Source organism: Meles meles, chromosome 4 (genome assembly GCF_922984935.1).
Source record: "Meles meles chromosome 4, mMelMel3.1 paternal haplotype, whole genome shotgun sequence".
In the NCBI taxonomy this organism is placed as follows: Eukaryota; Metazoa; Chordata; class Mammalia; order Carnivora; family Mustelidae; genus Meles; species Meles meles.
The window spans coordinates 96,565,394-96,592,864 of record NC_060069.1 but is presented as its reverse complement, the minus strand read 5'-3'; the positions used below and the strand labels follow the sequence as shown (position 1 = coordinate 96,592,864).

At 34.0% G+C, this 27,471-nt stretch overlaps 1 protein-coding gene across 2 annotated transcripts in view; it reads right to left on the bottom strand.

Annotated features, from left to right (window-relative positions):
• GSK3B (glycogen synthase kinase 3 beta) overlaps nt 1-27,471 on the bottom strand; it is a 209,890-nt gene that overhangs the window by 41,066 nt on the left and 141,353 nt on the right. For both annotated transcript variants that reach the window (XM_046003800.1, XM_046003801.1), the window contains exon 7: nt 23,831-23,928. In XM_046003800.1, coding sequence (XP_045859756.1) covers nt 23,831-23,928 — 98 coding nt within the window. The remainder of the gene's footprint in view (nt 1-23,830; nt 23,929-27,471) is intronic.

Here is a 27,471-nt window from a genome sequence, read left to right as displayed (position 1 = left end):
GATTGTGTATACCAATTTTTGGTGAGGATGCAGAGCAATTGAGGCTCTCACCCACTGTTAGTGGAAATGTAAAATTGTATGGCACCTTAGAAAACACTTCGGCATTATGTTAAAAAGTTAAACATATACTTACCATATCCATCACTCCCACTCCTAAGTATTTACCCAAGAGAAATGAAAGCATATGTTCATACAAAAACTTTTACACAAATGTGCATAACATCTTTTTTGCAGGTGCCAAAAAGCAGAAACAACTCAAATGTCCATGACAGATGAATGAATAAACAAATGGTGGTATATCCACATGATGGAATGCTACTCAGTAACAAAAAAAGAACATGGCTGAATCTACAAATAATTATTCCCAATAATAGAAGCCAGACCAAAAAGAGTACCTACTGTATAATTTCACTCATAGGGAATTCTAGAAATTTTGTTTACAACAACAGAAAGAAAAGCCATGATTGTGAAAGGCTGGAGAGAAGTATTACAAAGAGCACTAGGAAATTACTGGGGTGAGGAAAATGTTCATTATTTTGATAGTTTCATGTGTGCATACATATATCAAAACTTCCCAAACTGTATACTTTAAAAACATGCACTTTGTTATATGCCAATTACATCTTTCATAATTATTTAAATATCTGAGTGCATAAAGTTTAAGTGAGATAAGTGGAAAGGACATTCTGAGCTATAGTATTATTTGTCAATATAAGCCCTAAAGAAATCCAGTTAACTATAAACTGAACTTTAATTCCTAAAAGATAATTTCTGAGCAAACCCCTGATGTTACTGAAAAGAAAAAAAAAAGATGTATAAAAATAATCTAAATTATAATACATTATTCTGTGGAGAGCTTATTTTTGGGCACTAGAAACACATATCCAGTTATATATCCTCCCTTCCTCGTAGCGGAAGTCCAGCTTTTTAGAGAGGAGCAAGGTATTATCTAGTACTGGGAAGGGAAGTCTCTAGCCTTTTCAGCTATAGATATCAAACACTTATAAGTCAGGAACTATTCACACTTAAAATATGAAGGCTAAAAAGGAATCTTAATTTTTATTTTTAAATAATAAAGCAAACACTTATATCCTATTTTACCCCTTGATGAAGGTTATATGTGTGTGCATCTGTGTCTCTATGTCTGTGTGTGTGTGTATATGTACTGGCAAAGTGGGAGAAGAGTGAAAAAGGGAGCGTGAGCTAATCAATAATTCTGCCCCCCAAATGCAACCCCACTGGATTCTTTTAACTGCTGAACAAAAAAAAACCCAACAGCAATGACATGAATAAATAAGTATATAATGCATACCTTCAATGACCCTACAACTTAGTAATTCCATTTTAAGGTTATACTCTAGCCTAGAGAAACTTTTTATACATCCAAAGCAACACTGTTCATAATAAAGTACTACGGGCACAAGCAAAAATCCAAAAGTAAAATTAGTAAATAAACTGTAGTACAGTCATAAAGTGGTACACTAAATAATGAAAATGAATGAGGCAGAGCTACACATACCTTCTGATCAATCTCACAAAATGGTGAGTTTTCACTCAACAATGAAAACATACCATAAGAGTGCCTATATAAAGCTTAAAAACAGGCAAGACTAAACTATATTTTAGTATAAATAGTAAAACTGTAAAACTAATAAAAAACATGGAAATATTCATTAGAAAAATTAAGTATAGATTATTAAGCTTAATAGGAAGATGTAAGAGGGACTGTGACTAGGATGGGGCATAAGTAATTCCTCTAATTCTTTTTTTAATTCCTCTAATTCTTAACATGAGTAATAATTACACAGATATTTGCTTTATTTTTGTGCTTTACACTGAACACATTTTAACATATTTTGACATTATGATATACATCACAATCAACAATTAAGAAATACACACTTCTGAATCAATGAGTATTTCCTGTGCAGTCTCCCTCTATTTATTCAGTATTTTGTTAACACAGGACACAGTCAAAACTCCCCACAAGTTGGTAAGAATGCTAAAAAATGAGAATTGTATGATGTCCATTAGTAAATGCATCCTTTTACTGTATGGACAGAGATCACATGCACTTATCAGCCATTTAACTTTCTGATAGGGACTATGTGAGAGAATTTAAGCTACAAACTGTATAATAAAAAGGCAGGGCACTCCTTGAAGTGAATATTATAATTCTTATTTTTTTTATTATATCCTGAGTATTCCCAGTAGAAGGATATTCCCGATTGAAGTAAATCTGTGAAATACACAATAAAACAGCTGAGAAATATATGCACTATACACAAGGTTTGCTTAACATACGAAAAACTTTTAATAATTTAATGTGAAATCAACAAGGTATACTATGTATTATGTGTGCTTTCACTCCCATATCTTCTCCCTAAATTCCTATCTCACAGCCACTCACATCTAAACCTTTACCCAAAATTTTACAATGAAAAATTTCAAACGTAGAGAAAAGTTGCACTTTTTTTTTTTAAAGTGAAAACCCTCTCCTTTATAACAACTACCTAAAAAACATAATTAATGTTTTACTATGTTTGGTTCATCACATTTCTAATCTATCTATCCATACATCAATCCACCTTATTTTTTGGATACATTTCAAAGTCAGTTGCAGACATTACTACATGTCAGCATATATATCATTAAGGTTTAATATTTATGACTTTTATTTAAGCATTTTTTACATACTTGGAATCTTCCTTTAATATACACAGTGTGTACATGTAGAAAATCTTTTGTTAAAATGGGAAATAATCTGCCTTGACAGTGATATAAATTATATATTATAAATTATATCATATATAATATATATAAATGATATCACTATTAATTATAATTCTAATTGACTATGTCCTCTACCTTCAAAATATCTACATTTGTGACTTTTAAGAAGCGAGGTACTAACCAGTAAACAGAATCACTGATTTGCACACTATCAATCATTTAAAAGCAATTAACCAAATACCTTACTGTCACCACGAAGCAGCAATGGAGATCTTCTTATCCCTTTGTTATAGCCACATGATCTTGAATGTCTAAGACCATTAGATGGGGAAACAAAGATTCTAATGTCCTAGGATTTTCTATGTTTAATTTCTCTTGCCAAATACTCAACTACTATAATCATTTCTCTATTCTTTTTCTTATTATTTTTTTAAATCTTAAAACCAGGTTCTCTCCAGGCTGGCTAACAGAGATGGAAACTAAAAAGAAGACCCTCTAGAACAGGGGTCAGCAAACTTTTTCTGCCAAAGAGTAAATTCTTTAGGCTTTGTAGGCCATAGAGCCTCTGTCACTATTCAACTCTGCTGCTATAGCACAATGCAGCTATAAACAAAAGTTTATTTACAAAAATAGGCAGCAGAGTGCATTTGGCTCCTAGGCCCTAGTTGCCAACCTCTGACCTAGTCCAAACATTTTTAGAGGTGAGAAAAACTGAGGCCTAGAAGGAGCAACTTTTCAGAGGTGAGAACTAGTCAGAGCCAGAACTAGGACATAACTCAAATCTTATCAGTGGCAAACCAATTTTAGGAGATGGTATCAAAGAATCTGTTTATTGGACTTGGTTGGAAGATGAACAATTTCTATTTCTAATTTGGTAGTTGTGAAAGATGTTGATACTACTAAGCATGAAGGCAGAGCTGGAAGAGGAAATAGTATCTAAGACAATCAAGAAGAACTAAGTGGTAAATAATGGGTACAGAATTTAGAAGAGGACTTAGGGGTAGAAAAACAGGTCTGGTAGTACCTGATGTACAGGGGCTAGGTGGCTGCAAAAGTGTATAACAGGTAAAGCACGCTGAAGGAGAAGTGTACTAAAGATGGGGACCCACAGGACAGAAATATGTGGAAAAAGGGAAACTTAATTTTTAATTTTTAAAGATGATTTTATTTATTTACTTGACAGAGAAAGAGACAGCGAGAATAAGAATACAAGCGGGGGAGTGGGGAGAGGGAGAAGCAGGCTTTCAGCCAAGCAGGGAGCCTGATGCAGGGCTTGATCCCAGGACCCCAGGATCATGACCAGAGTCCAATGCAGATGCTAAAGTCTGAGCCACCCAGGTGCCCTGGGAAAAGGGAAATTTAAAAAGAAACTGAGACAGAAGTCCAAGAGACTGGAAGAAGTCCTACAGACAATGATACCATGGAGGCCAAGGAAAGTAAACATTTAAAGAACAGAGAGGTGAGTAACTTATGACATAATTAGTTCAGAGTAAATAAAGGTGTTCACTATATCTGGCCATGAAATAACTTACTTTCTGATTATGGTGAGATCAACCATGAAAAGAGCAAACAGACCATCATCTGAAATAAGTAAGTGGAGACAAAATATGTAAGTTCTCCTTTTAAAAGATCCCACAGTGAGGAAAAAGAGAACAAAGAGAAGAAATATTTATGGACCACTCAGTATGTAAAAGCTCTGGATGAGGTATATCAATCTTCTTTTCACATTTAAGTTTCATAATACTTTATTACCCATTTTATACTTAAGCCTATAGCTGATGGAGGTAAACTGACTTCTCAAAGCTACAGTTTGTCATTTGTAAATAAGGGATTCAAATGGATGTGCAGCTGATTCCTTAAAATGGTCTACCCAACATTAATAGCAAAAACAAGGAAAAGATTTTTAAACAAGTAATTTAAAAAATCATTTCTGTAAACTCCACTGATTTTACCATAAAAGGAAATCTAAATCCTTTTGCATTGTGTAGGATATACTAAGATTTTATAAGATCACGAGGCTATAATTTTAAGTTTAAAAAATTAAACAGACTTAACAAAACCCTTCATGATTTAAATAAAATCTACCCATATCTAGTAATTCAACTTAATAAAAAGAGTATCTTGAACTGTTAATATTATAGATTTTAGGCAACATAAGAATTATATGAAGAAATGCAAGCATCTAATTTGGTAAAGAAAATTAGAAAGTTTAACAAATCTCAAACTTATTTTACAAATTCTTGCAAAAATTCTTATGATTTAGTAATTTTGATGTATCACTTTCAGGCTTCCTTAACTATAGATTCTTGCTGTCAATCCCATGCTTACTCATGCTTAAGTATATCTGTCATACCAACTATACAACTTTTAATATTTTTGTTGTGATTATTTCACATGTATAAGATCTTGGTTGGAATGTTAAATGGTGGGCAAATAATATAGCTGTGCATACTGTAAGTAATTTTATTGCAAGAATTTCTATTTTTATTTTGTTCTAATTTTTTTTTAAATTTAAATTCAATTTACTTAACATACAGTGTATTATTAGTTTCAGGGTAGAATTTAGTGATTAATCAGTTGCCTGTTAACAACCAATGCTCATTGTATCAAGCGCCCTCCTTAATGTCCATCACTCAGATACCCCTTCCCTCACCAACTTCCCCTCCAGAAACCCTCAGTTTGTTCCCTTATAGTTAAGAGTCTCTTCTGGTTTGCTTCCCTCTCTGTTTTTGACTTTTTCTATTTTTCCTTCTCTCCCCCTATGTTCATCAGTTTTGTTTCTTAAATTCCACATAATTAGAATAATATGGTATTTGTCTTTCTCTGATTGACTTATTTCATTTAGCATAATACCTTCTAGTACCATCCATGGTGCAAACGTACTGCAAGAATTGTTTTTATTGCAAAGCCCAAGTTACAGAAACTGCTGTTGTTACTGAATTACTTTGGGAGCATAATTGCTTAAAGGTGGTCAATATAAGAGTGTCTGGATGGCTCAGTTGGTTAAGCATCTGCCTTTGGTTCAGGTTATGATCCTGGGGTCCTGGGATTGAGTCCCACATCAGGCTCCTTGTTGAGTGGGGAGTCTGCTTCTCTCTCTGCCCCTCCTCACGCTCGTGCACTTTCTCGCTCTCTCTCAAAAATAAATAAATAAAACATCTTTAAAAAAAAAAAAAAGAAGAAACGAAAAAAACTGAAGTATGGAGATAAAAAAAAAAAAAAGCCAGAAAAATATATGTACATGTTTGAGAAGTTTTAAGTTTCAGAAGGGGGGTGGGGGAACAAATGTAAAAAAACGAAAACAGGGGCACCTGGGTGGCTCAGTGGTTTAAGCCTCTGCCTTCGGCTCAGGTCATGATCTCAGGGTCCTGGGATCGAGCCCCGCATCAGGCTCTCTGCTCAGTGAGGAGCCTGTTTCTCCCTCTCTCTCTGCCTGCCTCTCTGCCTACTTGTGACCTCTCTCTCTGTCAAATAAAAAAAAAAAAAACAAAACAAAAAAAAAAAACAAAAACAAACACAAACAAAAAAAACTATCTGAAGAAATAGTGGCTAAAATTTTTCCAAATTTGATGAAAATTTAATGAAAAGCTCAATGAATCTCAAGTAATACGATACAAAAAATACCATGCAGAGTTACAGTCAACCAGTAAAACCCACTGATAAAGGGAAAATCTTCCCCAAAACAAAGAGACACATTATATGCACAGTGTATTAACAATAGGAATAACAGCTGACTACTCATCAGAAACAACCCAATCCAGAAGAAACTAGAGACCTTTCTAAAGAATGAAAAGGCTGGAAACCAAGAAATTGTATATCTGGTGAAAATAACCTTCAAAAGACATTATTAAGCAAACAAAAGTTAAGAGAGTTTGTCACCAGATTTTCACTAAAAGAAAGTACTTTCAGGATCAAAGAAAAGATTCCAAATGGACATTCCTATCTACACATAGGAATAAAGACCACCAAAAATGGTAAATATGTGGCTAAACGTATATTTCTCCCTTGCTTTTAAATTTCTTAAGAAACTGAGTGCTTAAGGCAAAACAACAAAGTATTATAAAAGTATTACAGAAGTAAAAATGTCTGACCACAGTAACATAAAGGACAGGAAAGGGAAATAGAAATATACTGTTGTAAGGTTCTTACTTCATATGTGAAGTGGTATATTATTATTTATAGACTGACAAAATTAACATGTCTATTTTCAATTTCAGAACAACTTTAAAAAATACAATAAGGATGTATAGCTTAAACTTCCCATTGGGGAAATAATAAAGGCTCATTATATCCATAAGGTGGCAGTAAAGGAGAAAAAAAAAGGAATGAAAAATAAATATCAAAGTAAAATACTTAAACTCAACCAGAGTGATAATTACATTGAATGTAAATGGTCTAAACAGTCCAATTAAAAGGTAGAAATTGCCAGACACTACAAAAAGACAGCAAGTCTCTGTTGTCTTTGAGAAAGAAACTTTAAATATAAAGACACATAGGTTAAAATGCAGAAAGTTATACCATGCAAACACTTATAATTAGAAAGATGGAGTGCCTACATTAATATCAGAAAATGGAGATTTCAGGGCAAGGAAATTAAAACAAAGAGGGTTATTTTCTAATGATAAAAGTAATTTTAAGACTATACTTGAAATTACTACGAATACCATTTATAGGTAAGAATGTAGAACACAGGAACTCTCATATGTTGTTGGGAGTGAAAAATAGTAGAACTGCTTTGGAAAATAACTTGGTAACTTCTTACAAAGGTAACATACAGTTATCATATGGCTAGCAACTTTAATCCTAGTCCTTTCTTGAAGAGAAATATAAACAAATACCTGTAAAAAGACTTATAAACAAACATTTATAGCAGTTTTACTTGTAATAGCTAAAAACCAAAGCCAAACATCAATGTACAGGTAAACGGATAAAAAAAACTCTGGTATGTTAACAGAATACAACTCGGCATAAAATGGAATAAACAGGTGATACAGGCAACATGGATGAACTTCAAAAACAAGATGTTGAGCTAGAAAAGCCAGATACAAAAGAAACATACATTCAAATGAAATTATAGAATAGGAAAAACTAATCTGTAGTGACAGAAAGCAGACCAATGGTCACACCTGAGACAGAAGATGGGGGACCAACTACAAAGGGGCATGAACAGAATGATCAACTCTCCTGTTTGCTTGGTGCTATCCTAGAAAAGCCCTCAGGTCCTGGGCACATTGGGATGATTACTCACCCCAGGCTGTACACAGGAAATTTTTGGGGTGGTGGACATGTTCTAAATCTTGACTGGATAGCGGTTATGTTTATCAAGGCTTATTAAACTGCATACGTAAAATGACTACTTTTTAAAAAAATTTCTATTTATTTGACAGAGAGAGAGAGAGAGAGATCACAAGTAGGCAGAGAGGCAGGCACAGAGAGAGGAGAAAGCAGGCTCCCCGCTGAGCAGAGAGCCCGATGTGGGGCTCGATCCCAAGACCCTGAGATCACGACCTGAGCCGAAGGCAGAGGCTTAACCCACTGAGCCACCCAGGTGCCCCTAAAATGACTACTTTTATTTTATGTAAACTACATCTTGTGATATATTTATTATACTAGATAAAACCAGATGTTTATCCTTCTTCTGTTGCTCTGTTAAGGCTAGCATTAAAAGTATCAGAGTCTAGGGGCGCCTGGGTGGCTCAGTGGGTTAAAGCCTCTGCCTTCGGCTCAGGTCATGATCCCAGGACCCTGGGATCGAGCCCCACATCGGGCTCTCTGCTCAGCAGGGAGCCTGCTTCCCTTCCTCTCTCTCTCTCTGCCAGCCTCTCTGCCTACTTGTGATCAGTCAAATAAATAAATAAATCTTAAAAAAAATAAAGTATCAGAGTCTATATCAAACCCTACAACTGGAATTATTTTATATACAATATGAATAGTTTTTTAAAAAAACAAAGTATTTCATCTTGTTTAATTTTTCCCTCCCTTGCCCTATGATTCTGTCTTATTTCTCAAATTCCTCATGAAACTAGAGAGGGAGACAAACCATAACAGACTCTTAATCTCGGGAAACAAACTGAGGGTTGTTGGAGGAGAGAGGAGTGGGAGGGATAGGGCTGCTGGGTGATGGACACTGGGGAGGATATGTGCTATGGTGAGTGCTGTGAATTGTGTAAGACTGATGAATCACAGACCTGTACCCCTGAAACAAATAATACATTATCATTTAATTAAAATTAAAAAAAGAAAGCAAAGGTAAATAATTTAAGATGTAAAGGAATGTAAGAATGCAAAGGTAAAACAATTAAGAGGCATTTAAAGATTTTTGCTCAGTCTCTTAAGTCATTCATTCATTCAAGACATTTACTGAGTTTCTATCTTCAAAGTATTCTAGGGTAGAGAGACTTATAAAATCTGCAAAGATCAGTACAACAAAGTTTAACTGTAGATATGTTGAGGCGAAAGTTCTACCCCGCACTAGAGTGAGCAAGTGATTCAGGAAAGGATTCTGGAAAGAAAGACAAGAGCTGATTTTATGTAAAGAGTCTAGAAAGCAAATGAGTCAGAAGCATATTTTCTTTACACACTATGTGTAAAGTAGAAAATGGCCTGATTTGGGTAATATTAACAGCTGAATGGTGACAGAAATTAAGAACTGAATATTGAGGGGAAAGCAATGTTAACGGCTAAAAGGTAAGTGAGTACAGGTTATGAAGAGCAAAGATTCTAAATGCATCCACTATCTGTAATCAACACAATAAATATAAGACAATTTAACAAACTGACTATCCTATTTCTATGTGAGCATATCTTTATGTTTTATATTAAATTTTATTATATGCAGAGTGTATTTCTACCTTACTCCATCTGAACTATATATGTGGAACCTTTCAAATTATATAAATTTGAAACTTCTCATTTCATGGATAAAAAAATATGTTTGAAATAGACCTCATCATTTCAGACACAACCAAGTCTTAGAGTTCCCTTAAATTTTAAAAGATAGAAAAATATATTTCCCCAAACTTTTAGACTAAGGATATACTTTAAACAAACAAACAAACCCCCCAAACAAAACCTTATTTATGGATTTCCTCAAAAGTGAGTTCTTCCAAAGACTTAAAGGAAATGAAACGGCACTTAAATGTTGTATGTACTTTCTGTAAGTATGGTAGTTCACACAATTAAAAAAGGGGGGAGATGTTAAAAATGATCATACCATTGGAAAGAGTATATATATTCTCAGTTATTTATTATTAGAATAAGACCCTTCCATTTACTGCAAAAAAACACCTTTTCTTTGGCCCATCATCCTAGATCATGAGGAATTAGGTGGTGAAAACATTCAAAGACTCAGAGATCAGTCCGGCCATATTCCTCTGGATATGCTGTGCATGGTCAAATCCATCATTTCATTTGTACCCAGTCCCATCCACATTTGTTGTAACATTTTCTCATTCATTTAGCTACATATGTACTCAGACACTGATAAATATCAAATTAGGAATTATGATTTATTTCTTCAAAGAAATAAAGCTAAAATTCATCTGAGAAAAGCTATGAAGTTTTCACAGCTTTGTTTTTAATACTTCAACACCAGAGGTCGCCAAACTTCAGCAACAGAATGCTGCATGTACAGCCTTAAAAGCAAGGGTGAAATAAAAGAAATCCAATTAGAAAGTTCTTCTACTTAAAATCCTGCAGTGGTTTCCAATTACCTACAGGCTAATGTGATCTGGCCACAGCCCACAGGTCCAGCCTTCTCTTGCCCAGTAAACTCATATTTCACTATACCCACCATTCAGAACCTTAAGCTCAAACCATAAACACACAATAGACCCATTTTCATGAAGCATCTTTGCCCAAATTCATACGTATGTCCTCTATTTCCTTCCTTTCTCTAAATGCTGAATACCTTTCCATGTTTCAAGATTTAGCTCAAAAGTTACCTGTCCTATGATGCATTTCCAGACAGCACTACCTCCAAATAGAGTACTTCTGCCTTTGTACTCTGCCTAGACTTCTGGGATAATACCTGCCTTACTCTATTGTCCTCAGTTGTTCCTCTCTTGCCTTTAGTCTCTGAACTCCTTGAGAGCAAGAACCCTCTATGTTCTAGCCCGCACCTAACAAAAACAATAGTAGTAGTTAAAGTGATATGTACCACGAAAGACTAAAGGGATGCACAGCTACACCTATATATAATGAAACTTTTAAAATAAGTGGATAAAAACTGAATTAACATAGAGGTCAGAGAGATTATATGTACCATGGTTGAATAATGAAACCTCTTCACTTCTTTTTGCAAAAAAGAACTGTTTTTCAGTTTGTGTAACTCTCAGGTTGGCTGCCTATACCATAAACTTGACAAATGTCTCTGGTTTAAAAACTAGTAAAACATGTAACTGAATTACTGTATTTCAAAATATCCGTATTTTAATGACACTGGAACCACTACATTTTTGCACTGATATAATGTGTCATTCCCTCTGGCATTTCCCTACAATTTGAAGGCTTTCCTTTTTAAAAATCCACTGGATAGGGATACCTGGGTGGCAAGCTTAAGCTTCTGCCTTCAGCTCAAGTCATGGTCTTGGGGTCCTGGGATGGAACTGCTCAGTAGACTCCCCACCCTCTGCCCCCTCATCCACTCATGTTCTCTTCTCTTGTTTGCTGTCTCTCAAGTAAATGAAAAAAAAAAATTTTTTTTTAAGATTTTATTTATTTATTTGACAGAGAGAGAGAGAGAGCACAAGTAGGCAGAGAGGAAGGCAGAGAGAGAGGAGGAAGCAGGTTCCCTGCTGAGCAGAGAGCCTGATCATGACCTGAGTGGAAGGCAGGGGCTTAACCCACTGAGCCATGCAGACGCACCAAATGAATAAAATCTTTTAAAAATGTTTTCACTACAATACCTTTCAAGATATGTAGATTTTATCCAATTTCTACATCTTCCCCATAGTATCTGATTGAAATTTTGGAATAAGAAATTCTTGTTTTTGTGGTTTCTCCTTTCCAAATTCCAAAAGGCAAGGAATAAAAAGCCCTAACAAGGGCAGCATGAATTTTTAAAATCTCATTAGAACTTCATTGAAGGGGCGCCTGGGTGGCTCAGTGGGTTAAAGCCTCTGCCTTCGGCTCGGGTCATGATCCCAGGGTCCTGGGATTGAGCCCCACTTCAGGCTCTCTGCTCAGGAGGGAGCCTGCCTCCCCCCCCCCCCCGCCCCCCGCCTGCCTCTCTGCCTACTTGTGCTGTCAAATAAATAAATAAAATCTTAAAAAAAAAAAAAAAAACTTAACTGAAAAGGGCAGCAAGTTATCATGTTATTTGAATATGACTAAATGATTTGGCTAATTTAATGTTTTCAGCCTAGGGGGAATGAACTAGTGTAGGAGGGTCCCTTTATGTGTCTATGCTTACACCATTCACCCTTACACCAGCTGTCACTTAACCTGATCTGTTCCCCCTCTCTTTCTGGGAGCCAGGGAGTAGATGTATAAATATGAGAAGTCTTCTGGAGTCCTTAGCAAAATTATGGTCAGAGTTCACTGCCTTCCTTAAAATATGGTAGAAACAAAGCTACCTTACCAAGAGTTCCACAGATAGATGCCCACATTCTTTTTAAAAAACAACATCTTTATTGAGATATATTACACATATTATGAAATTTATTCCTTTAAATTATACAACTTGGTGGTTGTTAGTATATTCCCAGAGGTGTACAACCATCACTGTCATCTAATTTTATAACATGTTCATCACTGCAAAATGAAACGCTATACCCAAGTACAATCATTGTCATTCCCATTCTTCCCAAGCTCCTGACAACCACTTACCTACTTTCTGTCTAACAGATCTAAACAGATGTGTTTATTCTGAACATTTCACATAAATGGAATCACACAACATGGGGCTTTTCATGCTTGACATTTTCTTTATCCATTCATCAGATGGTGGACATTTGAAATGTTTCTGCTATTTGGCTATAAATGATGTTGCTTTGAACATCAGTATAGAAGTTTTTGTGTGAACATGTGTTTTCAATTTTCTGAGGTACAGACCTATGAATGGAATTGCTGGGTCATATGGTAATTCTATGATTAATATTTTAAACATATTTATATAAACCGTTTTTGGTTTGCACCATTCTACAATCCCACTAGCAATGTGTGAGGGTTTTAATTTCCCCATATCCTCACCAACACTAGTTATTGTTTGTCTTTTTATTCTAGCTATCCTAGTGAACATGATGAATTTATTATGGTACTGAATTGCATTTCTCTAATGACTAAGGATGTTAAGCATCTTTTTTTGTGCTTCCTGGCCATTTGGATGTTTTTAAAGAAATGTTTATTCAGACCTTTTACTCATTTTTTATTGGACTATCTTTTTAATTGTTGAGTTATAAGAGTTCTTAACATATTCTGAATGTAAGTACCTTATAATATATAGGATTTGTAAAATTTTTCTCCCATTCTGTGGGTTTTTGTGTTTTTCGAAAAAGTTTTAAATTTTGAAGTTCAATGAATGTATTTTTTCTATTACTGTTTGTGTCTTCTGTGTCATATCTAAGAAATCATTTTTTAATTGAAGGTCAGTCTATTGTTTTGATTTAGCAAACTCCTGAATGTAAGTAAAAATCATTCTTGGCTAACACATATTCACAGGAGTCAAAAAAGACCTTTTTTTCCTAGGTGAATCTCAACCAAAGTAGTATGCTCACAAAGGAATAAAAAAAAGAAAGGGGTGGCAGCAGTATGGTTGTGGGGGATGGGGTGGAGAGGAGATCAGAATCTCTTCACAGTTAGGAAAAAAACCCTACTTTATTTTTCTAACTTTAAAAATACACACCCCCTTTTGAGACATGTAAATATATTTTTTAAAGATTTTATTTACTGGGGTACCTGGGTGGCTCAGTGGGTTAAGCCTCTGCCTTCAGCTCAGGTCCTGATCCCAGGGTCCTGGGATAGAGCCCCATACCAGGCTCTCTGCTCAGCAGGGAGCCTGCTTCCTCCTCTCTCTCTCTGCCTACTTGTGATCTCTTGTCTGTCGAATAAATAAATAAAATCTTTTTTTTTAAAGATTTCATTCATTTATTTATTATTTAAGATTTTATTTATTTATTTGAGAGAGAGAGTGAGCAAAAGAGAGCAAGCTGGGGGAGAGGCAAAGGGAGAGGGAAAAGGAGAGGGAGAAGCAGACTCCCTGCTGAGCAGGGAGCCCAATGTGATACTTGATTCCAGGACCCTGGGATCATTACCTGAGCAGAGGGTAGACAATTAACTAACTGAGGACCCAGGTGTCCTCGAGACATGTAAATATTTTATTCACACATCATCCAACTCTTGCTTCGAGAATCACTAACACTATAGTGATTTTTTTCATGTTTTCTATCATGTGTATCAATAAAACAAAACATTTTGTTTTATAAATATGATACAGGATTCAGTATACTTTTATAAACTATAAATGACCCTCTCTAAGATTCCAGTGTTTCTTTATATTTTTTTCCCTGCTCAACTGTTAAGAATCATTGCTCTCAACATTTCTAACCTTTTGCTAAAAAAAGGAAGCAGAGATTTCTCAACACCGGTCTTGAAATTAGGGTCTGGATTATGAATGCTGTTAACTTGACAGATTTCTGACTCTGACCCATTTCTCAACTGCCCCTTTACATACTTTATGTCAAAGAAAAATAATATATTAAACTAGGGCCTTGAGAGTAAGCAAATATACAAAAGAATTCAACTTTTTGCACAACTGTGCAAAAGAATGTGTAGTTGATAAGTAAAGGGTACATATATCCCAATATGAGTAATCCTATGAATGGTTTTTTTGCCCTAGATCCCAAAATCTGACTATCAGTAAATTACTTTTGAGGTGACAATGTCATGAAACTTCATTTGTGTGTAAAATTTCTTTAGATAAAACATATACTGGCAACTTATTAAATTATCTCACACTTGTTATTTTGTGGAAAGTAAAGATTTCAAATGGATGCCATTCTCAAGTCAAAAGATGAACTGGGTCATATTGCCAGGAAACCATTTTCCACATCTACAGTATACAGAGACTTAACCAAGTATGAGTAAGTTATTGTAGAGCCAGTAAAATTTCACAGTAGTAAGTTAAAACTGAAATTTCTTTTGGTCTATGGAAAACACTAAATTTGCTGTAAAAATGCAGATGAGCAATTACATTAAAATAATTATCTAATGGCTCCTTTACTCACTTACTTTAAAAAATGCTGAAGTAATATTCACTATACAGTTACCAAAAAGTATAACCATACTACCTTGTACTAGTATAGGGATATTTAACTTAGGGTTCATGGATGAGCTTCAGAAAGCCCAAGAATCACCTGAAACTGTATGTAAAATTCTGTTATGTATGTATTTTTCTGGAGGAGAGTCCATTGCTATAAACAGATTTTCAAAGTGCTCCTCCAGGATCCAAAAATTATTAAAAACTGCTGTTTCAGTCAGTAATAAACATGGAAAAATTTAAATAATAAGAGAATGAATTAAGCAATCAAATATTTTATTTATAATTACAAACAATATATATATTACAAGTAAAAGTGTATACCATAATGTATAATGAGGTATACTTACACGTTCTGGAAAGTGGAAAAAAGAGACAGAATTAAGTTTAATATATTGTTCCTGTGGTCTGTTACCAACACAAGAGCTCCAGAATAAAAGGAATGTCACCAGGTAATATATGATTAAACTCCATAAGCATGTTAAAGATACATCATGAATCCATCAAAAATCTTGGGAAAATAAGTATTTTTTATACTTACTAAAGTCTGGCTTAATTAATATCTTAAAGCTCTGTCTGAGAGACTATTTGACAGTGAAAATATTAAGCCAGGAAAGGAGAATGACGCATACAGGTGATGAACAAGCCGTAATAGGGGGATAGGATAACTGAAAATCTAAAACATTTGCTAAACAAATATAATGAAAGTTAAGGTTGGGCTGTACTTGAACGCAAAGAAATCCACCATTATAACTTTGATTACTTTAGATGAAGCACAATTAGATCTAATCCAATGATATCTTGAACTGATCTGGTATATTCATTATAGTAAGATTTAGGGCCTTTTCCCTTTAGTTTGTGATCACATTTTATATATAATAAATATAATATATAATATTAATGATTACATATAATAAAAGTTTATAGATAATATATAAATATATAATATATAAATATATATTATATATATATGAACCATATATAAATATGGTTCAATCAGTTCTGGATATCAAATTGACATAAGGATCATATTTTTCTCCCAGAGCTATAAAATTTAGTAAATTGGTAAATTGGGTGAATCACCCAATCTCTCCCGGATATGGTGGTAGTGGTAATCACCATCATTTTCCTAGGATTAATTTAAGGGTTAAATGTGGTATTGTATGTCCAGTGCTTAGCTCAATGCCTAATGCAAAGTAAAGTCTCAATGAAGACAGTGAAATGTTAAGCCAGGAAAGGAGAATGATGCATACAGGTGCTGAACAAGCTGTAATAGGGGGATAGGATAACTGAAAATCTAAAACATTTGCTAAACAAATATAATGAAAGTTAAGGTTAAGCTGTCTTGAAAGCAAAGAAATCCACCATTATAACTTTGATTACTTTAGATGAAGCACAATTAGATCTAATCCAATGACATCTTGAACTGATCTGGTATATTCATTATAGTAAGATTTAGGGCCTTTTCCCTTTAGTTTGTGATCACATTTTATATATAATAAATATAATATATAATATTAATGATTACATATAATAAAAGTTTATAGATAATATATAAATATATAATATATAAATATATATTATATATATATGAACCATATATAAATATGGTTCAATCAGTTCTGGATATCAAATTGACATAAGGATCATATTTTTCTCCCAGAGCTATAAAATTTAGTAAATTGGTAAATTGGGTGAATCACCCAATCTCTCCCGGATATGGTGGTAGTGGTAATCACCATCATTTTCCTAGGATTAATTTAAGGGTTAAATGTGGTATTGTATGTCCAGTGCTTAGCTCAATGCCTAATGCAAAGTAAAGTCTCAATGAAGACAGTGAAATGTTAAGCCAGGAAAGGAGAATGATGCATACAGGTGCTGAACAAGCTGTAATAGGGGGATAGGATAACTGAAAATCTAAAACATTTGCTAAACAAATATAATGAAAGTTAAGGTTAAGCTGTCTTGAAAGCAAAGAAATCCACCATTATAACTTTGATTACTTTAGATGAAGCACAATTAGATCTAATCCAATGACATCTTGAACTGATCTGGTATATTCATTATAGTAAGATTTAGGGCCTTTTCCCTTTAGTTTGTGATCACATTTTATACATAATAAATATAATATATAATATTAATAATTATATATAATAAAAGTTTATTGATAATATATAAATATATAATATATAATTCTATTTATATATAAATATAAATATATAAATATGGTTCAATCAGTTCTGGATATCAAATTGACATAAGGATCATATTTTTCTCCTAGAGCTATAAAATTTAGTAAACTGGTAAATTGGGTGAATCATCCAATCTCTCCCGGATATGATGGTAATCACCATCATTTTCCTAGGATTAATTTAAGGGTCAAATGTTGTATTGTATGTCCAGTGCTTAGCTCGATGCCTGATGCAAAGTAAAGTCTCAATGAGTGGCAGCTTTTGTGATTACCAGTAGTTTCCCAATACCTGAAAATGCAGACTTTTGAGAAGCAAAGTAATCATTGATCTCTTTGTCTAAATTATACTATATACAGTGACCAATCAAACTGGAAGACTGGGAAAACAATTATTTAGGCAAACATTTATAATAAAATATGGCTCTTAATATGTTTTTATTTGCTAATATGCTAATAAAAGATTCCAGCACAAAACAACTGAAAATATTTTCGTTTTCATAGTCTCTGTGACCACTAAAAGATAAGACTGTTTGAAAAAAATCAACATCACAGAACAATAAAAAGTGAAAATCCTCTCCTTTGCCTCTCCCCTAAATTCCACTCTCCACTGCTAAATCTTTTTTCTTCTAACTCTCTCTCTGCTGATAGGCATCATAATCCCACCTACTTAGCTGTAATAACAAAATCAAAAGATTATTTGGATTCTTACTGTTTCCTACTTTCAAATTCTTAAATACAGCTTCTACTAAAGATAAGATTTTATTAGCTCTTACCTATATAAGAGCTACCGAGGCAGATATCTAAATTGAATAATTATTGCTAAGAGAAATTAAACAACAATTTAGTAAAAGTTGTTTTTTAAGATTAAGTAACTTTAATTGCCTTATGACAATTTTATTACTACAAATAATTTATGTATCTGTATGTTTAATGTTATGTTTTTCTAAAAGAGATATATCCAAATCTAAAACTTTTGGAAACTACTGAAATTCTATCATCAAGAGATGTGACTCTGACTAATTCTGCCCTAAAACCCTTCCATTAGAAAGCAATGATCAAATTATTACTAAGCCTAAGTAGATGTTTATAGTAAATAAAGGCATATCTCTACAAACACTAATTAATTTAAAATTTGAAATTCTACAAAAAAAAAAACAAAACTGGTTTCTTTCAAACTTTTGGTTTTGTGATACCTTAATCCAGAAATTAAACTTTGTACTGAGTTTCCCTTTCCTTACTTGAAATTTATATTTTAGAATTTGGAGGGGGGAAATAAACTGCTAGTAAAATTTATAGCATTCCCAGGTCCAGAGAGCTTCATAGAATGCTTCAACTTTTTGGGGGGAATACGGGGTACATGTCATTTATATAAGTTAATGATCAAATCTTTGAGAAGTCAAATATATCATGTAATTTCTTTCCAAGGCAATAATAAATCACTTTACCTTCATAATGCTATTCTTCTCAATATCAATTATGTACTTCAGAATATAATCATATACCAGAATCTAGTCATTTTCAAAGATCACTTAGTCAAAATATGCTTCTTGTGAGAAAGGATTATTCATGTAATTTTTGTTTAAACATATATATGCACAGAAAAGGATATCAAAATATTTATGTAAGTTATTTTTCATGATGTTCCAAAATAGTGACTGTTTTTGTTCTTTTCTTTGTATTTGTATGCCTGTGTTTTCTCAGTCTTCTGAACTGAGCATAGAAAATACAGCATAATTCTATTTTAAAAAAAGTTATTGTCATTAAAAAAAGGGTACCTCCTCCAAGTTTTCAGAAGACTCTTTTCTAAATATCTGTGTTGCTATGACTGATAGCAGAGGTGCCGTGGGACAATGCTATGTCACTGAACCAATGTTTGTGAAACTCCTGGTACAGGGTCTCCCCAAATACTGTATTTTTCATCAGATATCTGAAATCACATCAGATATTTCTTGAGGTTATTTTAACTAGTATTTTAAGGAAGAATTTAAGAAAAATAAATCTTATTTAGAAGTCCCTGGCATAATGAAATCCTGATCTAACAATCCTACGTATGAAATCAACCTCAGAAAATTAAGTGTACTTCATGCTTAGAAATGATTTTTTTCAAGACTTTCAATTACATTCTGCTTTATACTTTTAACTTATTTGACCATAACATAATTGGATTTGTCCTAAATATTTTGCAGAAGTCTTCTTATTAGAGGGTAGGGAGAGAGGAGATTAAAAAGGTTGGTTAGAATGAGACAAAGTTAAGCTCAGTTTATAAAACTGTATTACTCATGCTACAAATTATTGGCATGGAGATCTGAGCCAATAAAATTTAATGAACAACATATACAACAATCACAACTTTTCTTATTAATTCCTAGGTAATCAAAATTCATGAATGAACAATGACTGTCTTGCAGCTTAATTCAATTTAAATCTTTATTGGAAATTATTCTGGTGCCCTTGGATAATGACACACAATTATAAAGAAAGTCCCTGCTCAGAAAGTTTATAAAGTAGTGAGGCAAGTCTACCACACATAAAACACTTGAAATCTGCTGGATGACTATTCATTTTTTTGCATAAACTCAGATTCAGAGAGAAGAGTATTTTACAGGGGGGTTCAGCTACCTCCAGATACTACAAAGGAATCCCCATGAAATTTTAAAGAGAAAGTAGCAGAAAAGAGGAGGTTTTTATGGATTCCCTAATTAGTATTACCTCAAAAAAACTGAGAACTGATTTGGGCACTTACAAGACCACATTTCATGTAAAATTCAAATCTATTCTTGAACTCCTGATTAGGAATAATGACCATACCTGTATAAAATGTAAGATGTGTTTTGTAACACTGAACTATGAAAGCTAACCTATACAACTTCTTTTCTAATTTACGACTTAGATCAGGAAAACTAGAATAGTTACTACATTAGAATTAGTTATGAATTTTTATTTCAGTGAAACATCGGAGATATTAAATATTTAGGGAACAGAAACAGAGAATCAACAAGATTTTAGAGCTATATTAAACACACACACACACAAAACCTGTACAATGTTTATTTAACCTATGTGCAATAGGATTTAGAGTCATGCTATTTACACACACAACACAATGTCTATTCATCTCAATGTAAGGTATAAACTTCAAGTCACCAAATGGGTGGGAAACTAATACTGGGATTTCATTTATTCTGGGGAGTTATGCTTAAAAACTCTAAAACAGATCAAGAAGCTGGGTATTCCAAAGTGCTCTGGGATCCTAACTCCCTTATTTTATGTCACCTTTAAAACAAGTATAGATAGTCATCTTAGAACTACAGCAGGGTTGTGACTATGTTCCTCACATATAAATGCAAGAGGACAAGATAACACATTAATGAAAAGAGTGTTTCATCCAGTCAGAATGGCTAAAATTAACAAGTCAGGAAATGACAGATGCTGGAGAGGATGTGGAGAAAGGGGAACCCTCCTCCACTGTTGGTGGGAATGCAAGCTGGTGCAACCACTCTGGAAAACAGCATGGAGGTTCCTCAAAATGTTGAAAATAGAACTACCCTATGACCCAGCAATTGCACTACTGGGTATTTACCCTAAAGATACAAACATAGTGATCCGAAGGGGCACGTGTACCCGAATGTTTATAGCAGCAATGTCTACAATAGCCAGACTATAGAAAGAACCTAGATGTCCATCAACAGATGAATGGATCAAGAAGATGTGGTATATATACACAATGGAATACTATGCAGCCATCAAAAGAAATGAAATCTTGCCATTTGCGACGACGTGGATGGAACTAGAGCGTATCATGCTTAGTGAAATAAGTCAATCGGAGAAAGACAACTATCATATGATCTCCCTGATATGAGGACATGGAGAAGCAACATGGGGGGGTAGGGGGATAGGAGAAGAATAAATGAAACAAGATGGGATTGGGAGGGAGACAAACCATAAATGACTCTTAATCTCACAAAACAAACTGGGGGTTGCTGGGGGGAGGTGGGATTGCGAGAGGGGGAGCGGGCTATGGACATTGGGGAGGGGAGGCGAACCATAAGAGACTATGGACTCTGAAAAACAACCAGAGGGTTTTGAAGGGACAGGGGTGGGAGGTTGGGGGAACAGGTGGTGGGTGATGGGGAGGGCACGTTTTGCATGGAGCACTGGGTGTTGTGCAAAAAGAATGAATACTGTTACGCTGAAAAAATTAATAAAAAGGGGAAAAAAAAATAAAAAAATAAAAAAATAAAAAAAAAATAAAATAAAATGAAAAAAAAAAAAGAGTGTTTCATTTTAGAGTTGGCCTACTACTACAAATTGATCATGGACAACTTAAAACAAATAAGCCCTAAATAAAAATGAAGTGTTAAATCATTAATAACAAACTGATAGTTTCTACTATTAAATAAATACAAACTAAGGAGAAAACTGAATTAAAAGGACTATAATAGAGGTGGTGCAAAAAGCTCTAGATATAAAGGTTTATAAGATATGATGGCAAGCATGAGATAGTAATTTCACTTGTATCAAGTATGAACTGAAATTAATGACAAACAATAAATCATCACAAAGTTCTAAACTATAATCCATAGAAAAGCAACATAGTTCTAATAAGCTGAACATAAATGACAAATAGAATAGCAATTTGCCGACAGAATTATAGTATGGTGAGCTCAAGTACATCAAGTGAAAGCCTGGGGTAAAAGAAATGCTGAATGGTTGCACCATAGTATGGGTTAAACTACAGTCCAATCTCATGTTTTTGTTGGGCCTATGAACTAAGGACTGATTTTACAGATAATAATTTGCAATCAATTTGATGATAGAGAATACTAACTTTGAATCTCAATTAAAAGAAATGTTACAGCCCCCCTCCAAGGAACTCCAAACTTCTAATTAGTAGGTTTATATTACAAAAAATTTGTACACAATTATTATAAATTTCCACAATGAAATTTGTTTTCTCTTGTTGTGTATCTCTAGGACATCCTTCCTTGATTTGTGCTTTAGCTCCTAAACCCTAAAATATTTTATCTAGCTCTCTAAAGAAAAAGTCTGCCAACCCCTGTATTAGAGTGTTAATTTGAATGTGGAATGGGCTTTTAGGAAATCAAATGACCAAACTATCTGAACTTATTAGGTAGGTCTGAGTGTGGTGTGGGAATCAGAAAGTAAATCTGATGAACAAAGGTTAAAGTTTAATTTGAAACTAAAAGATGGTTACCCCAAAAAGACTGCAAATACCACAGAGGTCTCAGGTGCAAATCCTAAAAAAGTCATATGGATAGTAAGGAAGATAGTAAGGAAGATAGTGATCACTTGCTGATCTTTTTAACCATACTTGCACACATTAATATTTAGCAAAATCACCTTACCAAAAGTGACATATTTTTTTATAGAATGAAGTACAAGTAGTTTTAAGTAATGTAATCATAGTCCTGTGTACAACTGATAAAAGCTACTGAGGAGTTATGGCTCAGCAAAGAAAAACTAAATTCAAGGTGTTTAGACACAGAGCAGACTGAATCCCAAAGTAGTATTTTGATGTTGGAAGTATTCAAGGCAACACTGGAAATCCATCTGTCAGGAATATAACTAAGATGGTTCTTTCACTGATTGGAGAATTAGACTACATGACCTCCTAAGGAGATTTTGAATTTTACATTTCTAAGAAATATTCAGCAAATCAAGACTAAACCCAAAAGACAGCAGGTGTTGCTTTGGACAAATTGTAACCTTAGAATGAAGCAATATAGTGGTATAAATATACAGACACTAGATTTTTTTTTTTTAAGAGGGTGGGAACTTTAAGGTCTCAAATATTAAGAACTTTTATTTATTTTTATTTTTATTTTTTCAAAGATTTTTATTTTATTTATTTGATAGAGATCACAAGTAGGCAGAGAGGCAGGCAGAGAGAAAGGGGGAAGCAGATTCCCTGCTGAGCAGAGAGCCTGACGTGGGGCTCGATCCCAGTACCCCGAGATCATGACCTGAGTCGCAGGCAGAGGCTTAACCCACTGAGCCACCCAGGCACCCCAAATATTAAGGAACTTTTAAAAATTACATTTAAAAAATCAATTAAAACCTCAGCCTTACTGTTAAGAGACTATTAATTCCAAGGTAATAATATTTTAAGTCTGGTGTTGTTAATAAAAGTGCTTGTAAGATCTAATAAATTAACTTATGTTAAACTCCTAAGTCAAAATTCTGCTTCTATCAGTGGTCTGCTTATACAAGTAGACAGTCATTCTTTCATTTTACAAATACTTATATATTGAAAAATATAAGCACCATGTGCTCAGCAGAATATTAGGAGCAGAGAGGACACAGTGAGTAAAAATACACAGAGCTTGTGCTTTTATTTGGTTTTTATATATTTTAGTGATCTTATGGCTTTTAAGTAATTTAAATAACAGATATATCCAATTTTTTTCGCATTAGATATCTAAGATACCTTTTATATGATCATATAACAGAAGAGTAACTCAATTAGAAACCAAGAGGCTGTGTTCTTACAATTCCTCTTAGCTGACCTTTTTATGGGATATTGGATCACTTTCTCCATTTTTTAAGTTTTCATTGGTGTGGATGATATGGATTCTCAGAATAACAACAAAACTCCCTGCAATTCAAATATTCTGATTCAAACTTCTCACCTTGATTATTTCCACCAATTGATCCACACCACTGTCCCCTGGAAATATTGGTTGTCCTAATAACAGCTCAGCCAACACACAGCCTGCAGACCATACGTCTGTAAAGAAAACAAGAGTTACCATTACTAAGAGTTAGTAATGCTTGTAGCTTAAGTTGCACTGAAAACTATTTGTATACATTTCCTAATTTTACTTTGATCACAGAGTAAATGTCACAAGCAAAAAACTGTACAATCCAAAATCAAGGGAGAAAGTCATCAAATTATCCCTGTAGTGTTAAACTTACCAAAGAGGAAAAATGTCAATAAGCAAATTCCAACAAAGGGTCAAGTCCACTTAATTATCAATATCAGGTGTTCAAATCTTCAACAACCAAGATGGAATTATAGCACCAAAACATGGGGTATGATTATCTACTTATCATACCTTGACACAATAAAGGCCATATATGAAAAACTCACAGCTAATATCATCCTCAATGGGGAAAAACTGGGAGCTTTTCCCCTATGGTGAAGAACAAGACAGGGATATCCACTCTCACCACTGGTATTTAATTAACATAGCACTAGAAGTCCTAGTCACAGCAATCAGACCACAAAAAGAAATAAAAGGCATCCATTTTGGCAAGTAAGAATAAACTTTCTTGATTTGCAGGTGACATGATACTCTATATAGAAAACCCAAAAGATTCCACTAGAAAGTGCTAGAACTGATGAAGGAATTCAGTAAACTCACAGGATAAAAAAAATCAATGTACCACAATCTGTTGCATTTTTATGCACCAATAATGAAGCAGCAGAAAGAGAAATTAAGGAAACAGTCCCATTTACAACTGCTCCAAAAAACCAAAAGAATAAACTTAACTAAAGATGTAAAAGATCTGTACTCTGAAAACTATAAAACACTGAGGAAAGAAACTGAAGATGACACAAAGAAAAGGAAAGATATTCCATGCTCATGGATCAGAAGAACAAATATTGTTGAAATGTCTATACAACCCAAATCAACATTTAATGCAATCTCTGTGAAAACACCACCAGCAATTTTCACAGACTTAGAACAAACAATCCTAAAACTTGTAGGGACCACAAAAGACCCCAAATAGCCAAAGCAAACTTGAAAAAGAAAAGAGAAGCTGGAGGCATCACAATTTGGGACTTCAAGTTATATCACACAAAGCTGTAGTGATCAAAACAATATGGTACTGCTACAAAAATAGGCACACAGATCAACAGAACAGAAAACCCAGAAATGAACCCACAACAATTAATCCTCAACAAAGCTGGAAAGAATATCCAATGGGAAAGACAGTCTCTTCAACAAACGGTGTTGGGAAAACTGGAGCGCAACATGCAGAAGAATGAAACTGCTTTCTTACATCAAACACAAAAATAAATTCAAAAGGGATTAAAAACTTAAATGTGACACCTGAAACCATAAAAATCCTAGAAAGAAACAAAGGCAATAACCTCTCTGACATCGGTCATAGCAACTTCTTTCTAGATATGTCTCCTGAGGCAAGGAAAACAAAAGCAAAAATAAGCAACTGGGATTGATCAAAATAAAAAGCTTCTGCACACAGAAGGAAACAATCAATTAAATTAAAAGAAAGCTGGCAGATTGGGAGAAGATATTTGCAAATGGCAAAACTGTTAAAAGGTCAGTATCTAAAATATATAAAGAACTTAATAAAACAACACACATGCAAAAATAAATATTCCAATTAAAAAATGGGTAGAAGACATGAATAGACATTTTCCCAAAATGTGGGAAAATGGCCAAAAGACACATGAAAAGATGCCCAACAACACTGTTCATTGGGGAAATACAAATCAAAACTACAACGAGCTATTACCTCACATCTGTCAGAATGACTAAAATCAACAACACAAGAAACAACAGGTGAAGGCGAGGATGTGGAGAAAGAGGAACCCTCTTCCACTGCTGGTAGCAATGCAAACTGGTACAGCCACTCTGGAAAAAGTATGGAATTTCCTCAAAAAGTTAAAAATAGAATGAACTACCCCAATATCCAGCAACTGCACTCTAGGTATTTACCTAAAGAATACAAAAATACTAATCCAAAGGGATACACACACCCCAATGTTTATAGCAACATTATCTACAATAGCCAAATTATGGAACCATTAATGGATGAATGGTCACACATACACATGTACACATATATATATGCATACACACACACACACACACACACACACACACACACACACACACACACATGAAGGAATATTACTTAGCCATAAAAAAGAATGAAAATCTTGCCATTTGCAAAGAAAGACAAGGATGGAGCAAGAGAGTATTATGCTAAGCAAAATAAGTCAAAGAAAAAAGTACCATATGATTTCACTCATTTGTGGAATTCAAGAAACAAAACAAATGAGCAAAGGGGAAAAAAGAGAGAGGCAAACAAAGAAGCAGACTCTCAACTATCAGGAACAAACTGATGGTTATCAGAGGTGAGGTGGGTAAGGATGGTCAAATAGGTGATGGGGTTTAAGGACTGTACTTGTGATGAGCACTGGGTTTTATATACAAGTGCTGAATCACTGTATTGTACACTTGAAACTAATATTACACTGTACGTTAAATAACTGGAATTTAAATAAAAACTTTAAAAAAGACAAAGGGAAAATACTTGAAGAGGTCAAGGTTAAGATTAGAGAGAAATCATTAATTTTCAATATGTAAATTGTCATGCTGTTATGGCGTATCAGGTGGTAAGGTGGATAAGAAGTTGACTATATATAGCATCTACAAAAAATAAAATTATTTTAAGAGTGAATTGCTTATTTTAGCCAACTAGAAGTTTTCTGTGCTTAGTTTTTCAATACGTGAATTTTTCATGTTAAAAAAAAAAGGTACAAGGTGACAGGAGGTTAGGGAAAAGAAGAAGAGCTGCAACATAGCAAAAGAAAAGCACAACGGAAATAAGAGACGTGAGAATGAGTATCAAGATACATGAACACAAGCAGAGTCAGAAACCAAGCAGAAAGAGTAAGGAGAGGGGGAAAAAAAGTGGAAATATAAATGAGGAAAGAAAAAAAATAATGTTAAGGAGGGATAGTAAGTCCATACTGGGATAGGTATGTGAGATATGAGCCTGCCAGTTTATTATTTTGTTGTAAAATTAAAACATTTTAAGGGGAAAAAAAACCCAAATAATTCACTTTTAAGTAAAAATGGAAACCTCAATCCTGAGAGTAAACTTTTAAAAAATAATTTAAATAAGTTTTAATAGTGCTCGCTTTGGCATCACATATACTAAATAAGTTTTAATAATTTATAAATAATTTTAATTAATTAAAAATAATTTAAAGGATATAATCCTGGCTTACCCAAGATAGTCCTGGTTTAGATTTATTGTCCTTGGATAATCACTAATAGCATCATCTTTCTCTTTAAAAGTATTACCAAATAAGAAGTTAAATTACATGGTCAATCTATTTATAGCCCACCATTAAGACCTTCTGCAAGGAAAAGCTAATTTTCAGTTTCTGGATGCCTGAGATTCCTGGGTTTTGTATGAACCAACAATCAAGTGCTTTAGAAGATGAACATAAATCTCTGGTGGACCTTCTCATCTACCAGTAAGAAAGGAGAAGAATGGTGAATGGCAT